The sequence below is a fragment of the Natrix helvetica genome (assembly GCF_964273705.1).
Source record: "Natrix helvetica genome assembly, chromosome: 2".
Taxonomy (NCBI): domain Eukaryota; kingdom Metazoa; phylum Chordata; class Lepidosauria; order Squamata; family Natricidae; genus Natrix; species Natrix helvetica.
Window position 1 is genome coordinate 35,433,905 of NC_138552.1, and position 17,421 is coordinate 35,451,325.

At 37.1% G+C, this 17,421-nt stretch overlaps 1 protein-coding gene across 1 annotated transcript in view; it reads right to left on the reverse strand.

The window, feature by feature from the left end:
• Window positions 1–210: 210 nt before the first annotated feature.
• SV2C (synaptic vesicle glycoprotein 2C) overlaps window positions 211–17,421 on the reverse strand; it is a 90,474-nt gene continuing 73,263 nt past the window's right edge. Inside the window, exons 9-13 of the mRNA XM_081940310.1 lie at window positions 15,871–16,035; window positions 13,877–14,010; window positions 11,959–12,162; window positions 10,830–10,989; window positions 211–2,924 (exon numbers count right to left, since the gene is read on the reverse strand). Of these exons, the coding sequence (XP_081796436.1) occupies window positions 2,741–2,924; window positions 10,830–10,989; window positions 11,959–12,162; window positions 13,877–14,010; window positions 15,871–16,035 (847 nt within the window). The 3' untranslated portion in view covers window positions 211–2,740. The remainder of the gene's footprint in view (window positions 2,925–10,829; window positions 10,990–11,958; window positions 12,163–13,876; window positions 14,011–15,870; window positions 16,036–17,421) is intronic.

The following is a 17,421-nucleotide window of genomic DNA, read 5'->3' on the forward strand; positions in this document are numbered from 1 at the left end:
ACCTTGGAGGTCCTCTAGTCCAACCCCCTGCCTAGGCAGGAAACCCTATACCGTTTCAGACAAATAGCTATCCAACATCTTCTTAAAGACTTCCAGTGTTGGGGCATTCACAACTTCTGAAGGCAGAAACTGGAGGCAAGCTGTTCCACTGATTAATTGTTCTAACTGTCAGGAAATTTCTCCTCAGTTCTAAGTTGCTTCTCTCCTTGATTAGTTTCCACCCATTCCTTCTTGTTCTACCCTGCCTTGGAGAATAGTTTGACCCTCTCTTCTTTGTGGCAACCCCTGAGATATTGGAACAATGCTATCATGTCTCCCCTAGTCCTTCTTTCTCTTAAGCTAAACATACCCAGTTCCTGCAACCGTTCTTCATATGTTTTAGTCTCCAGTCCCCTAATCATCTTTGTTGCTCTTCTCTGCAATCTTTCTAGAGTCTCCGACAGATCCTGTTGTTAGTTTACTTACAAAATACAGAGTAACAGAATTGGAAAGGACCTTGGAGGTCTTCTTGTCCAACCCCCTGCTTAAGCAAGAGACCTTACACCATTCCAGACAAATGATTGTCCAATCTCTTCTTAAAAACTTCCAATGATGAAGCCTCCACAACCTCTGGAGGGAAGCCATTCCACTGATTAAGTGTTCTCACTGTCAGGAAATTTCTCCTTAATTCTAGGGTGGATCTCTCTTTGATAAGCTTTCCATTCACTACTTCTTGTCCTGTTCTCAAGTATTTTGGAGAATAGGTAATCCCCCTTTCCAACATTTGACATTTTCAAATGTTGGAAAACTCCTATTATGTTACCCCTACTCCTTCGTTAGATTAGACATACCCAGTTCCTGCATTGTATGTTTTATCCTCCAGTCCCTTAATCATTTTTGTTGCTCTCCCTCTGCACTCTTTCTAGCGTTTCAACATCTTTTTTTTTATTGTGATGACCAAAACTGGATGCAAAATTCCAAGTGTGGTTTAAAGTGGCATTATCACTTCACATGATTGTGACACTATCCCTGTGTTGATGCAGCCTATGACTGCTTTGGCTTTTTTGGCAGCTGCAGCATACTGCTGGCTCACACTGGTATAGTTATTATTTTCATCTTAAACAGATTCAGTTATATCAAAAGGGTTTTGCACACCTTTATCTTTGTGTGTGTGTGTGTCTGTGTGCCTGTATTGTTCCTATAGTGGTTTACAAAAGAAACAATGCCATGTTTTTTGTCTTTTCCCATGAATATAGGAAATTTTAGTGCTTGAGTATCATCATGTACCATATTTTTTGCTCCATAAGACACACTTTCCCCCTCCCAAAAATGGGTGGAAATGTTTGTGCATCGGGCCATGACGGCGAGGTCCTTTTACAGTGCTAAACCCCACCTTTTCTGTCTTTGTCCTTGCCCCTCTTGTCTCTTTTTTGCAGTGCAACAGTCAATACGCAGAGCTGGCATATGACAGGACACCTATCTGTGGTCCTCTCAGGCTTTGCCTGATTTTTTTTTTGCTTGATTTCCTCCTCTAAACCTAGGTGCGTCTTATGGAGCGAAAAATATGGTAGTTTAATCTAATTGTCTCATAATATGTGTTACATCAACCTTCCCTAATCTGTCCATATTTGTATGCAAATTTGGCTACAAGCAGGAGTTCTGGAGACAGTTTTGTTAGATTAACATTTATTCCTAAGAAAGGGTTAGATGTTTATTTATATTCATCTAATTTTTAAAATATTAATTTTGTCACTATAATAAGCATTAGAAGGATATGTTGCTTTCCGTGCTGTAATTTATTTAAATTCACAAGTGACTAGAGGCTGTTTTAGATTAATATTTGTCTTAGAACCCTATTCTCGTCAACTAACCAGCGCTTTTCAGAAATGGCTTGGAAACCCATTCTCCTACACAGAGATGATCTCTATGAAAAAATATAGGCTTCTAGGAAATAGTTTTATTCTTTTTTCTTAATTTAATTGGAAACCTTAAATTCAGGGTGGGATATTCATAGAAGCTACTATGCCAGCTTCATCAACTGTTCCTTCAGCATGAAATAAAAGGGATGTAACCCTACTCCTGAAAGTGCAAGAGTCCAGGTCCCACTGTCCCTTTCTCTCATGTGCCGTGGCTGAGCAATGCTCGGGCTGCCCCAAAGGCTGCGGGATGGCTCGGGTGGCCCCATTTCACCCATGCCAAATAGGAGGCAGTCAAACCTCTCCCTGCTACAGGGGTTATATCTGTTTTTGTTTTCATAGCAACTGTCTTCAAAAACATCTCTATGCACTCATTAAATGAACTGAGGGGTAGATTGGCAATGGCCAATTTTTTGGTCCCTAATATCTTATGTCCAATTATGGACGGTTCCAGTCCATAATTTTCATCTTTCTCCTTTCACAAAAACGTAATTTGGGTGTCTACAGGTTCCTCCACACTTTTTACCTGCAAAGGTCTGTGTGAGGGAATGACACATGTAGACTCCAGTTGTTGGAATTTTACAGATGTAAACTTAACAGGGTTGGACTGATGAGATGCAAAACACTGGGACAAATGGCTCCACTGAATTCACTCTTCTTTCCCCTTTCTTGTGTTTCTCTTAATTTTTTGTTGTTGTGGTTTCATTTTGAGGGTAGAACTTCTCTGTGCAATTATTTTCCTTGAATCAATAATCTGAAGCCTCGTCCCATCCATCCAAGAAATGACACTTAGAAACAGAGGAAAGCAAATAAATGGCTTTTTTTATCCACCACCCATCTCAAAATTACATCAGTACTTGGTTTCTGGTATCAGGGAGTCGAAGTCCTACCAAACCTCCACACACTAAAACTGTAGAAGCCAACAGAATAGGTATTGATACGGCAATGACAACAAAAGAACCAAATATTAAGTTTCCAAGAACAGCTGCTGCTTTGCAGAGTGCATTTAAAAAGCCAAAGCCGGTTGCCCTGAAAGAGAGGAAAATAAATTAGAATTAATATGCAGAAAATACACACATACAGTAATGATGGTGATAATGTGTTGTCTGAACTTGAACTTGATTTTAAAAAAAGTTTTTTATCTGTATAAACACACACACACACACACACACACACACACATTCTTTAAAAGATAAAACACTAGTGACTACCTACCCTTAATAAACAATTCTGAAACAACATATGGTATACATGAATCTAAGCATGTCAATTCAGATGTTAGTACAAATGTGTTTACTTCTGGGGGAGGGGAAATTATCAGCACGTTTTTAATTTAAAGGCCATATGCCGTTTATCAGATGTTTACAAAAAGATCAAGATGATGAATTATATAACCAAATATTAAAAGAGAAAAAATAAAATTGGGAAGAATAGCATGTTTGTTAGTATCAAAAAGAAAGCTGTGTTGATGCCTGACAGGCTTCTACACAGGGAAGGAATTATACCAATTTGGTGCCACTATTAAGAAACATTTTGCCACATTCTGGTATTAGAAAAAGTGTTATTCAGTGATGCATGAAATTGCTCTTGACTAATAATGAAGCTCATGTAGTTATTCGGTCTCATGTTTTACTCAGAGGGTAGAAATGGAAGCAACAAGAGAAAGCCAAATGGGTGACTTTGGGCCTCTCTCAGCCCAACTCATTCACAGAGATGTTGTTGTGGGGAAAACAGGAGAACTGGATATGTCCACCACCTTGACTTATTTATACAAATAATAAAGGCAAGATATAATTTTTTAAAAAAATCAAATAGTAACATTATCTATGGCAGGGGTGTCCAAACTTGGGAACTTTAAGACTTGTGGACTTCAACTCCCAGAATTCCCCAGCCAGCCATGCTGGCTGGGGAATTCTGGGAGTTGAAGTCCACAAGTCTTAAAGTTCCCAAGTTTGAACACCCCTGATCTATGGAGATTCTCAGTCATCCTGGTCCCAAAGGTGCTTTTTCAAGAGGCAACTGGACTTTCTGGTTTTTCTTTGAAGGCGTTTCACTTCTAATCCAAGAAGCTTCTTCGGCTATGACCTCTAGGTGACCTTAACAATTCACTAAAGAATGCAAATAACCATCTGTCTGCAAGGAGTATAAAGCCTTCCATTCCGCACCATCCAGTCAGAGCTGAAGAAGCTTCTTGGACGGGAAGCAAAATCTCTTTGAAGAAAAACCAGAAAGTCCAGTTGCCTCTTGAAAAAGAACCTTTGGGGAAATAATAACAGTGTGAATGAGGCCTGACTAGTTAGCAATCGGCAATCCTCAAATTTAGGCTACTCGAACAAATGATTACTCAATAGAGTAGTTGCTCTGCTAGAGAGAAGTTTCCTGAAGATGGGCTCCAGTACGAGTCCGATAGCTTTGAAGACAAAACCACTGGTGCTGGTGATCGACCCAGATTGGACACTCAATGCAATACAGTACAGGTAGTTCTAAACATATGACCACAATTGGACCAGAATTTCAATTGTTAAGCAAGGCAGTTGTTAAGTGAGTCGTGCCCAATTTTACAACCTCTTTTTACCATAGTTGTTAAACAAATTGCTGTTGTTGTTAAGTGAATCATCCTATCATTAAGCCAGGGGTGTCCAAACTTGGGAACTTTAAGACTTGTGGACTTCAACTCCCAGAATTCCCCAGCCAGCCATGCTGGCTGGGGAATTCTGGGAGTTGAAGTCCACAAGTCTTAAAGTTCCCAAGTTTGGACACCCCTGCATTAAGCAAATCCAGTTTTCCCCATTGACTTTGTCTGTTAGAAATAGCTAGGAAGGTCACAAATGGAGATCATATGATCCTGGATACCACAACTGTTGTAAATACTTGCCAGTTGTCAAGTGCCCAAATTCTGATCATATGACTGTGGGGATGCTGCAATGGTCTTAAATGTGAGGATCAGGTGTAAGTCACTTTTTTCAGTGCCGCTGTAACTTCAAATGGTTGCTAAATGAATGATTGTAAGTTGAGAACTACCTGTAATTACATTATTTAATCATAGGTGGGTCATACCAGCAAAGTAATGCACCTGTCTGAATCTAAATCATGTTTCCTCCACTTGTTTGCCCTCTGGGCAGATGAATGTCAATTTTTAGAATTCAGCCAGCTCAGCTATACGTTTGTGGCTTTAAAGGGCTGATCTAAAGGTTCCTTAGTTCTTTCTTGCAAAAATGGAAGGGCACTGAGTGCATTACAATTTCATGATGGAAATAATTCTTATGTAAAAATGGTTTTTTGTAACCTGTGGTAAATCTATGATATCTAAACACACCAGGGACAATAGAGAATAGGTATCAATATGCATCAAAGAGCTGCAGCCTATATAATAGCGTATACAAGCTGGAAATTCTGAAACAGTATAGAAGGTTGGAAGTACATCACTATGAAAATGCAGGAGAATCTTTCTGAATATTCTAAATGCTTTGAATAACATTTCTCTCTCTGTTTTATATGATAGATTACAGAAATACAATTCTATAATGAAAATAATTATAGTTAAGTAATTATTACCATAATATAAAGAGATAGTAATTAAATGCTGTACTCTTATGTTTAAGTAATTGCTATATCATGTCTCAAAGGTAAGTCTTTCTAACATTTGATTAGCTTCTCTAAAAATCAGTACAAAACTTAAAATCCTTGCATGTTTTGAGCCAGGTTATTCTTGAAACTATTCTTTTTATTTCCCCAATTCCACATCAAACACAATTCCTTTTTCTGGCTTCTCCTGTTTGTTTGTCCTCTCTGCCCAGTAGGCTATCAAGACTGAGACAAATTACTTTTGCCAGAGTTTTGAACAAATTGCTTGCAAAGGTCTATAAATTTCAGCTGCCTCAGGGCCACAGGTTTTACACATGATCAGATAAATAATCTTATGAGAAACAGAAACTGCCTTCAGGAGACCCAGCTAATAAGGTACTTGGTGAAGATGCTTAAGAGACGGCATCCAAATCAATTCTGTCTGTGCAGAGGTTTTTATATTATTTCCTACTCTGAAAAACCAGTTTTAGATAATGGGGCAATGTACAGACCCTTGGGAAACAGAAACAAATATGTGCTCTTAAACAACAAAACAGCAGCATTGTTTTATAGAGGTCCACAAAAATGCCTATGCACTTAATTGCCAACACAAATATGGGTTACAAGACGGTAAGCCAAATTTAAAAGCCAGAAGGCCTGTGCTTGAAGAATTTGAAGTAATTGCATGGAATAGGGGAAGGGAATGCAGCTGGTTTGACACCCTTAAACACATGGTGACAAATACATATGACATATTCAGTAGAACTAGTTTGGTTATTTGCATATCTGTGGGAAAAATGTTTCTCCTTGCAATAATATGGCATAGCCATGCATACAATTTAAATAATGTCCTCTGGGGCATTTTGTTAGCTTACTATAAATTTTAGGTAGTCAAATATTTGCATTTTGCAAAAATAAGTTTATTTTTTATAATTATGAAATCAAATAAATAAAACCTTCTTTGGGTTGAGTGTATAACTTTGCACCATTTTCTTGACAATGGTATCTTTGGGAATTTAAATTCTCAATCTAATGTAAGGCCCTGGTATTCCATGCTAATCTCCTATGAAGAACTCCTAATAAAGCTAATAGGAATAGATTTTTAAGATTACAAGCGTAAGAAAGTTTATAGTTTTTTTTAACAGTTTCAATTTCATGCTGTTGAACATAGTGCCAGGCCGCTAAGTGATCAGGAGAATATGGCATATTTGACTACCTAAAATCTCAGTTGAATAGCTTCAACTCTAGGTTGCATCCACTCTAAAGAAATATTTTAATTCTTGGATAGGAACCACCTGCAAATTGCAAAGCTATAAGTGAAATCGGGAAGCTGGGAAACATTGTGTTAGAAATATAATGGCAACCAACCTCCTTAAGGTAGCAATAAAATTGCATGGATCCAATCACTAGGAATTGGTCTTTATTTGAGAGCATCTTTGTTTATACTTAAAAGACAGAATTTGATAGTTGGTAGCAACCTCTGTCTTGGAAGGTGACTGAGAAACTTGAAAAAAATAAGCCACGGATTTATTTAATTATAAGGTATGTAATTTGGTTCACACAAAATCCAAAGTCAAACTATATCATGGCTTGAATCAGTCACTGGGTTATAAGGTGTTTGATAGAAACCATGGTCTTGTCACAAACTGATAGCCATTCGTGGAATCTATCACTGTGAGAATCAATTTTTATTTCAGGTTGAGTTTACATTATCTAATAATCTAATCGACATATATACAGATAGCCCTGGACTTATGACCACAATTGAACCCAAAATTTATGTTGTTAAGTGAGGCATTTGTTAAATGAGTTTTTGTCCCATTTTGCAATCTTTCTAGACAATCTTTCTAAGTGAATCATTGCAGTTTTAAAATTAGTAACCTGGTCGTTAAGTGAATCTGGCTTCCACATTGACTTTGCTTGTCAGAAGGTTGCAAAAGGGGATCACATGACCTGTAAAGAGGAGCCAATAGCCAAGCATCTAAATTTTGATCATGTGACCATCAAAATGCTGCAACGGTCATAAGGATGAGAAATGGTCATAAGCCACTTTTTCAGAGCTGTTGTAACTTTGAACGGTCACTAAATGAACTGTTTGTAAGTCAAGGACTATTTGTAACTTCTTTGAAAAGTGTCATTAGAGAAAAGATGCCTATTCTACATTTTCATTTATATTTTATAGCATGAAGAAAGGCTGTACCTGCTGGGTTTATGTGAAATAGAATCTTGCAGCATGCAACTCTGAACAGAGATTGAAATAATCAAATTATATTACATACAAATCTTTCCTGAGATCGTATCTGAAGCAAAATATAATGAGGTAGCCTATATAGTGAGACATCTGAGGAAGATTAGGGGTAACAGTGGGCAGCTAATCAGGATTAAATTACACACCCTGCCTATCCAGGCAGGAAAAACTGTAATTACCATCATTCATTACAAAAAGGAGAGCAAAAATTACGGTGTGGTGTGAATAGTGCTTCTAGTCTGTAGCCATGAAGGTGGAAAATAAGGAAAACGGGGCAGTTTCAAAGCTCCAGTTTTACAAAGTCTCCCAAGAAAATGAAAAAAGACATGAGATATAATGAAGGAGAGCAAGTTTTCAACACATAATTAGCTAGTCTGACAAGATTCCATATGCACCTCATGAGAAATAACAATGTCAGGAATTTCTGTGGGATGCTTTTCTAGAGTGTGTCACATGCAATTTTTGAGGGCTTGATTTAATGAACATCTCACCCCACTGACACACCCTAAAATAAAGATAACAGTGAGAAGAGCAATACCCTGGCTGGGGGGAGACAGGATGGGTGAATTTAAATGAATATTGTGATATTCATTCCACAGGGTGGCAGTAAAAAACCTGCTGTCCCAATATCTGCAAATTGTTTCAAATCACATATTTTCTGACAAAATTAAATAAGGGGTGCAATAGTTCATAATAGCAAACAAAGGAAAGGATTCCTTCAAAGGAAATTGTTTAGGTTGCAACTCAATAATCTGGAAGGAGCACCCAGAGCCATATAATTTTTTGTTGGATGTCTAAATAGGTACATTTCTTTTATAATTCTTCAACACTGGATGAAGATGGGTCATTATGGATCCATAGGATCCCATACTTCTCCATTCTCTTGGACTAAATTGGAAGCAACAAACAAACATTTATTTGTTTTATTTATTTGTATATTGTTCTTCCTTTTGAGGAGGCCAAAATGGCACACAGAAAAAAAAAGTAACAATCTTATAAAAAAAATCTCTACATTAAAAATAAGCGACAGGCTCCATATACAGTAGCTGTCAATTCCAAGAAGCAAGGACCATATGGATTTTTAAAAGCATACAGGTAGTCCTTGAATGTTTGACAGACATAAAACTGCTCACTTAAAATGAAGGTGAAAATCATGAGATTCACTTCACTTACAAAACCTTGGGCAAAATCACAAAACTCAAGGATACTGCAATGATGAAAAAGATTACAACTAGTTACTAAAGTAATTATCTTTAAAGAGATACTGTATATCTATGAAAAATAGACACTAAAATGGTGAAAATTACATGCCTTCCAAATTTGGATTTTAGAAACATTACAAAGTATCTAGTACCCAGACATTAGGACAACAACTGACCTCCGCTCCTTCCGTATGAAACTTAAGACCCACCTGTTCCGATTAGCCGGCCTGGCTTAATTTAGCGCTTCTCCACCTCTTGGGCATTTTAATTGGTAATTTTAATTTTTAAACTTTAATTATAACTGGGGTTTTAATTGTTTTAAAGTATTGTAATTTATTTATTTATTGTTCCACCTCCTCCATATTGTATTGTATTGTTGTGACCGTTGCTAGTGTACGTCGCCCCGAGTCCCTTGGGGGAGAGGGGGCGACTAAGAAGTCAAATTAATAAATAAAATAAAATAATAAAAATAGTAGATCAAATGGAAGCTGATGGAACTCTTGAGACAATGATCAGCAAGCAAAACATCATATAATTTGTGTATGTCACTGAGCATAAGATGAACTAGAAAAAAATATTATTGCTGGAAATGTTAATATAGAAAAATGGAAAGGTTATAAATAAAATGAATAAAATGATATTAAAATGATTATTGGAATGTCCTTTGAAGAACTGTGTTACTGTTGGGGATAGATCAAGATAGCAGTTGCAGTTGTCAAAGGCCAAACTCAACAGCACTTATCAAATAAGCCAGGTTTAATAATATTGTAGGAAAAGAACCATATTAATCTGTATTGGCAAAAAACCAGGAGTCTCATAGTATCTTTTCCAACTAACAAGTTATATGAAAGAACATAAACGTTTGTGAACTGCTACTCATTTCATCAGATACCTAGAGTGAGTAGAACAGTGTAGGATTTAAATTATGGTGAGTTGGAGGGAAACATTAGAAGGAAAGTTGGGGAGGGGGAAGTACAGAAAATAATTGGTTATGCAGATGTATATTATATATGAGAAAGATTACAAGTATCATATAAATTAACAATTGTAACATGTTAATTATATTATCACTGGAAGGATCATTAACTATACTGATCTTTTTGTCATGAAATATCCCAAGATTTTCATAGCCTTTTTACCATTGGATTAATTTCCTCTTTGTTTTCCAAGCACATTTATTTTATGCAAATAATGTAAAATGCAAGAAAACAAATTATCTATCATTTCATTGCTTTCCAACAGTGTTGTATTCATTATTCCTCAGAAGAATAATCGGATATTCTGGCATATCCATTAGCTTTTATATATTTCCCATTCTACATTTACAAGCTTTTGTCAGTTAAACAAAATGAAATCTTGTATTATTGCTCTATTATTCATCTCTGAAAGCTATTTAGTCTCAAATCCTTCTGCTTCTCTGCATTTATGGATCAATTGGTTTTTGGAATTGTTCAAGAAAACTGGATACATAAAGAATTCGTTCAATAATCTACACATGTGGTTACATTTCCTTTATTTGGGATAGTTATTTTTCCAACCTTAAAACATTAGTGTTTTTTTCATATTTGTAACATAGTACTGTTAGCACTTTAACTTCTTTCTACAGTTTACAACAGGTGAAATAGGCATTACATCTGCACCTAATGCTTTCCGCTTGAATGTATTGTTTCTAATACAGCTCAAGATTAGTAGAAATGCACAAAACATAGCTTTCCTGATCAATTTTGAATTTAAACAGAAGTTAAATAATATAGCCCTACTGCAGATCAGTAGAAGTCACAAAAATAAAAAATTCTTATTATTCATAATCAACAGTCTATTTCCTAGCCTTTTTCACCTTTTAAGTATGTATTTTCGAAATGTCCAGTTGACTTATGTTTTGAAAAGAAGGTAAAACATGGCAAGAATATAAAACTATACCTTCTATCTGTAGGATACAACTCCACAGTAATGACATCAAGAGAGTTCCATGCTGAGATGGTAAGGCCATTGTATAGACACAGCATGCCTATCATCATGGATCCACTTGTACCAAACCATAGGAAAAAGCAGCTAATTCCAGAAAGAATCATAGAACCACCTGCGTGAAAACCAAATGTTAATAGTTACTATTGCTTCTGGCAAAGGCTTTACAAAGCAATTAATATAATGTTGTCAACATGAGTAGTAACTTAAGCAAGGTTATAGCAAGCAAAGAACCTGTAAGGATCAAAGATTTTGTAGTAGCGTTGGATGTCAGAATAATACGTTAAGTATCATGTCCTTAAGGCTTTCCACTATTCAGGAAGAAAGGACAGCTTAAAATGGAATTAAGAAGTCCATACAAGAACTCAATTGGATTTGGAATTTTCACGGTGGCAAGTCCCCTACTGTCCAAATTTCTTTAAAAGACTGAAAAAACTTGCTACTGGCTAGTATTCTCTGTGTTAAGATTTCTGATCTTGAACTATGAGAAGCTTATGCTTTCTTATAATCTGTATGAAAACCTCGATTCAGAAATGTTCCACTCCCAAGGACCAGCACTGAGACAAAAACAAGCTTCCTTCGGCACACAAATACCACAAGATAAACTGATAAAACATAAAATTTCAGCTGTCATGATCTCTCAAGTTGGGGGGGGGGAGGAATTTATAGCAGGAGTTTGTGAGTTTGATAAGCAAAATGATTTTCTTTTCTTGCTTTTTATCACAGAAAAGCCTGAAACACTTTGTTAAATGGGAGTCAAACTTTGGGTTATTTTCTTGTCTCTCTCTCTCTTTATAGGCAATTCAGCTAAGAGGCTATCGTTTTGGGAGAAAATAGGATTAGGGAGGTTTATGGCTGAAAGGCTGCATTAAGCCTCTCACAAATTCATTATTCCTTAAAATAAAGGATCACTGCATCTACTTCTTCTATGTATCTGAAAACTAGCTGGTGGGTGAAACAACTCTCTGTATATGGATCCCTCACCGCGTGCTTGATTATTTGTAAATCCTTAAGTGAATAGGAGAAAATAAGAATGTTTAATTTTTAAAAAAAAAATCAATCAATTTCAAAGCGAAGTTCCTACCCAACATAGTTAAACGTCCAATTCGATCCATCAGAAGAGCTGAGACAATATTTCCTGGTAATACTGCTAAAGTCCCCAGAAAATTGACAAAATAAATCCAGTAGGCACTGTAATCATCATCGAACGAAATTTGACATCCTGTCTTATTGTGAAAGAACGTACAATTTATAAATTCACTGCCCGGGTATTTATATGGCTCAAGATCTGTGGAAATAGAAGAAATTTGTGAAAGTTGCAATATATTTCAAAGGCAGGATCTTTTACATATTGCCTAAAAGGCCAACATTAATATTTAGTATAATTGTCCGGCATATTAATATTGTGGTATGTTAATGTTTTAATGATTTTTTTCCCAGTTTTGTAATGTTGTGTTCGCTAACTTAGATATGCCTATTCCTCAGCAGGACATCAATATCTTCTACTAAAATCATGTGTGTTTATTTTTGAATATGTTTTTATTGTCATCAGGTGGAAAGATGAATAAATAAATGTTTTATAAATAAGGTAACATGTCTGTTAAGTCAAATGTAGTTTTTTTTTAAAAAAGTTTATTAATCACTTAAAAAAGAAAAACAAAGACCAAACAAGAAAAAACAAAAAAAATAATTGGTACAAAAATATAATATCAGAAGTGGACAAAGGAGTGACACATTTTAGAGTTAGTGCCCAGTGTATCATTGATTAGAAAAATCATTAAATTACATTAAATTGTTTTAAGAATGCAAGTAAGAATTCGCCAAAATCTCCACTATTTATAATTTTAAAATACAAAAAGAGGGGGATGGGACGGACGGAAATATGTGATTGTACACAAATCTAGGCAGGGTGAGGACGGCTCGAGGGGCCTGGTGCAGACTGCACAAAAATTGAGGGAGGTCAGTGGAGAGTTTGGGAGGCCCAGTTCAGACAGTACATAAGTTGGGAAGGGCGACAAGGGTCTGGGAGTGGTAGCAGAGTTAATACATGGCGGAGGATGCTGTTGGCAGGAGTCACTTTCCAGAGTGACTTGCGACCTTCCTTGTTGGTTTCGCCATTCAATGTCCTTCTGGGAAGCCAGCAGAAAAGATTACAAATTGCAATCATGTGATTTTTGGCTCCCAGTTTGCAAACATTAAGTGCTGTAGCTGGAATTTCAGGGACCAATTGTATGTCCATTTTTTCAGCAATGCTGTAACTGAATGAGTGCTGAATGCAAGAAGCTGTGGGCTACCTGTATTTTCCTTGTAACTCTATTATAATTATTAATCTGAAATGCGTGTTGAAGGCCAAAATGACATGATATGCAGCTATTAAGTTATTTTAATTTAAAATGGGGAAAGACCTTCTCTCCCCCAAGGACAGATGTAGTTCTTGGCAGTGGTATTAGCCTTAATCAAAGCACCTCAGAAAAATGAATAAACCTGGATGATAAAACACTCTTAGTTCTTTCCCAAAGTGATGTTAAGCACAGTATGTTCTCCCCAATCCTCCACCCCCTGCACCTCCAAGATAACATGCAGAAGTTGACTTCATTTTGCCTTTGGAATCCTGAAGGGTCCTTCTCTGTGGCTGCCTAAAAAAATTTAAATGTTAGTTGGCCCAGTTCAACTTTCTCATATTCCAATAGAAAATCTCAGTTACATTCCAATCACCCTTGGCGGAAAGACCTTCGTGCCAACAAGATGAAGAAATTATTCATGGGGCCAAATATTCCCGCTCTTTCTTCTTCAAAGTGATTTTTGTAAAAAGTTAGTTACTTCTGACATTGCCAAATAATAAGCTTAGCCAGAAATGCAGCACTTGACATCCCTACAGCTGGTTTAAAAAAAAAAGTTTAAAAAGTATTCTGCTTAACTTCTCTTCTCCATTGAAATAACTACCAAACAGTTGAAGGATTTGGGGGACAAAAGAATGTGGCATTCCCCCTCCCCCAACAGACCTGAGTTGAAGAAAACCGTCTCGGTAAAAGTGCAGTTTCTAAAATATGTATTCAGCGTAGTAACATCCTCAAAGTAACAGTTCTTAAAAAGGGAGTCTTGAAAAGTAACTGCTTTGAATGTCATCATTGTGAACCTGAGAAAAACAAAGAATTTACTGTACTGATTTAAAGCATGAGGGAAGAGGTCTAACTGGAAGCATTTTTCAAACGATTGAATAATAGTATGGCTAAATACAAACATCTTCTGAAGGTTCAGTCTTTTGCAGTAATATGTTCAAATTCCGCATGCTCAAACTCGGAGGGGTTAGGACAGGGGTGTCCAAACTTGGGAACTTTAAGACTTGTGGACTTCAACTCCCAGAATTCCCCAGCCAGGCTGGGGAATTCTGGGAGTTGAAGTCCACAAGTCTTAAAGTTCCCAAGTTTGGACACCCCTGGGTTAGGAAGACAGGAAAGACAAGAGTTCACATTCTTTCTATCTTGTGAAGTTCCACAACTTTCCTAACCTTCTTGACTATGTGATAGCTGAATCACACTACAGTTATCATCAGCCAACTTTACTCCAAAGTATATTTGAAGCCACTTTTAATAAGACTTACTGATCTGAGGATTAGAGCTAGCTATAATTATGAAAAGAAGGTAAAGAGTGAACTAAGAAAAGCAGAACATTAACCTATATTAATACCCATCTCTCCAGTAATGGTTTTCTCTTATATTTGCAACCGGTTCATTGCTACGTGCAACGCTTCTGCGCATACCCAGAACCTCCTGTGCATGCGCAGAACCTTCTGCACATGTGCAGAGTGTCTGTCATGACGTCTGAGCAGGTGGGCGTAGCCTCCCACCACCGCCACTACCAGTTCGCCTGAACCGGGGCGAACTGGCAGGATACCACCTCTGCATTTCTCCAAAAGGAAAAAGAAAAAGAAACATAAAACGAACACCGGTATGACGGACCAGATGACCCTGAACTGGGCAACACTCTGGGTGCTCAAAGCATAAGGTCTTTTCATTTGAACTTCTCTCAATCGGTTGTGGTCAAATATAAAACATGATAATTCAAAGATCTTTTAATAGCAAGGATAGAGGTATTTGTAAGGTGCACAATTATGACACAAAACTTTCCAAACCAATTATAACAACAATTAAAAATCAAGAGGGGGGGTGTAATTTGGTAATAATGGAGAAGTTACAGTGTTAAACTAGAACTTGGGAAATCCACATTCCATGTAAAAGTCTGTAGAGATTCTCAGTCATCCAGATCATGGTTGTACCAAAGGGCTTTTTCAAGAATGAACTGGACTTAATCTTGTTTTTTCTTTTGAAGACATTTCGCTTCTCATCCAAGAAGCTTCTTCAGCTCTGACAGGATAGTGGGGAATGGAAGGATTTATATTCCTTGCAGGCAGCTGGTAATTTGCATCCTTTTAGAGCAGTGTTTCTCAACTTTGGCAACTTGAAGATGTCTGGACTTCAATTCCCAGAATTTGGAGTTGAAGTCCAGACATCTTCAAGTTGCCACGGTTGAGAAACACTGTTTTAGAGGGTCATTGAAGCACTTTGAGATTTTATCTGTCCTTAGGGTCACCTGAGTAGTGCTCCTGGTTCCTGTACACAACAATTTATTTCCTCTGGAAATCCACTCCTACTCCCACACCATTCAAAAGGAGTTGCAAATTACCAGCTGTCTCCAAGGTATATAAGGAAGCTTCTTGGATGAGAAACGAAACATCTTCAAAAGAAAAAAAAAACAAGAAAATCCAATTGCCTCCTGAAAAAGCACCTTTGGGACCACATTCAAGTACATTCTGTGGGTTCAGATGCATAAGGTTGGTGAGTAACTTTTGACTACACTACTTTTCAGCCTACCCCATCCCACATAACCATTGTAGAGAAAGAGAGAAAGTGCTAAATATGCTATCTTGAAGGCATTAGAAGAAAGGCAGAATGGACAATCAGCAAATCATTTTAGAAATATATTTATTTTTCTCAACCTGTCATTGATGAATGTCCCATTTAAATGGATCTGATTTTCCAGAGTAAAGTTAAAATCAAAGTCCACGATCCTCTTATTGCTAAAATTCTTCCCTCTACTGGCATATTCATCTGCTTGTAAATGCCTAATGACATCTGGAAACCAGACAGACAATCCATAGTACCTATGAAAGCAATTGGTGTAATTTCAGCATTCAATAGAAATACATGGCACAAAAATGAACTGTAATGCAGCATTATGTTGAATATATACTGATAAAAAAAGTAGTTTTACAATGTTCTAGCTGCATTCAGATGTAACAAGAACATGCATAACATTCCCACAGATTTCTGAATTCTCTCTCTCTTTGCAAAAATTATCATGAGAACTGATGTTGCTATGTTCATCTAAAATTAATATTATATATTGTGTCACATGCTATGTTAACTATGATTAATCCAAATAAACCAATTGCATAAACTTATAGAAGAATGAAGGTGAAGTCATGACAACATATAGATGGTGGCATGGGGGTAGGGGTGGGAATAAGAGGAGAAAGACAATGCCTACAAGCTCTAAAACCAAAACTTACAGCTTATGCTAAGGGTCTCATACTTGAAATTTTTAATATGGTTTAAGGAAAAAAAACAAAATTAAGAATGCTGAATCTTTGAAATAAATAGAAATTGGAGATTATATATAGAGAGAGGAAAAGGTAGAATATGTCCAATTTCTTTTTTGGTTTTGCTCCCAAGCTTGTATTAATAGAAATAGCTTGCAATGTTATTTTGTAATTTTAGTAATTGGCACGTGAAAAACATTTTGAAAGAGGCTTTTGAAATGCATTGACTGAAATGACTTTTATTGCCTTACTGTTTCTGAGAGGAGTAATAGTAGCATATTTGTAGATTTGTAGCACTACAGTATTTAATCGTCTTCCCACTGAAAAACCACAAATAAAACTACCAAAACTGTTTAAGCTTTATTCTAATTTAGTCAATTTCCCACAAATACCCTTGAGAATGTTATAAGTAGTACTATTTCTGATTCTGTAAATGACCTACAGCTTCAAAGCTAATAGACTTTGCCTTATCTATGGGTGTCTCATCTCCTTTCAAAATGACTTCACAATGTTCTAGGAAAATAAAATGGCACAGATTCTGGCAGAGCCGTGATGGCGAACCTATGGTATGTATGCCCAAAGTGGCACATGAAGCCATGTCGCCCAGCACGTGCAGCCTTGCCTGTTTGTCTTGCAGGTTTCTGGCGAACATGCACACGTGACAATCAGCTGTCTGTGTGTGTGGCAGTGCCGAAAATCGCCCTGAGCATGTGCGTCGGCCAGCTAATTGTTGGGCATGTATGCGTGCTAGAACCCAGAAGTTGGGCTTTTCCGGAGCGTGATCCCTTCACATGCACAGCAGTGCCAAAAACTGGCCTGCACATGTGCACCACCCAGCTATTTGTTGGGCGTGTATGCATGCTAGAACCTGGAAGTTCAGCTTTTCCAGAGTGTAATCCCTTCACATGCGCAGCAGTGCCAAAAACTGCCCTGCGCATGTGTACCACC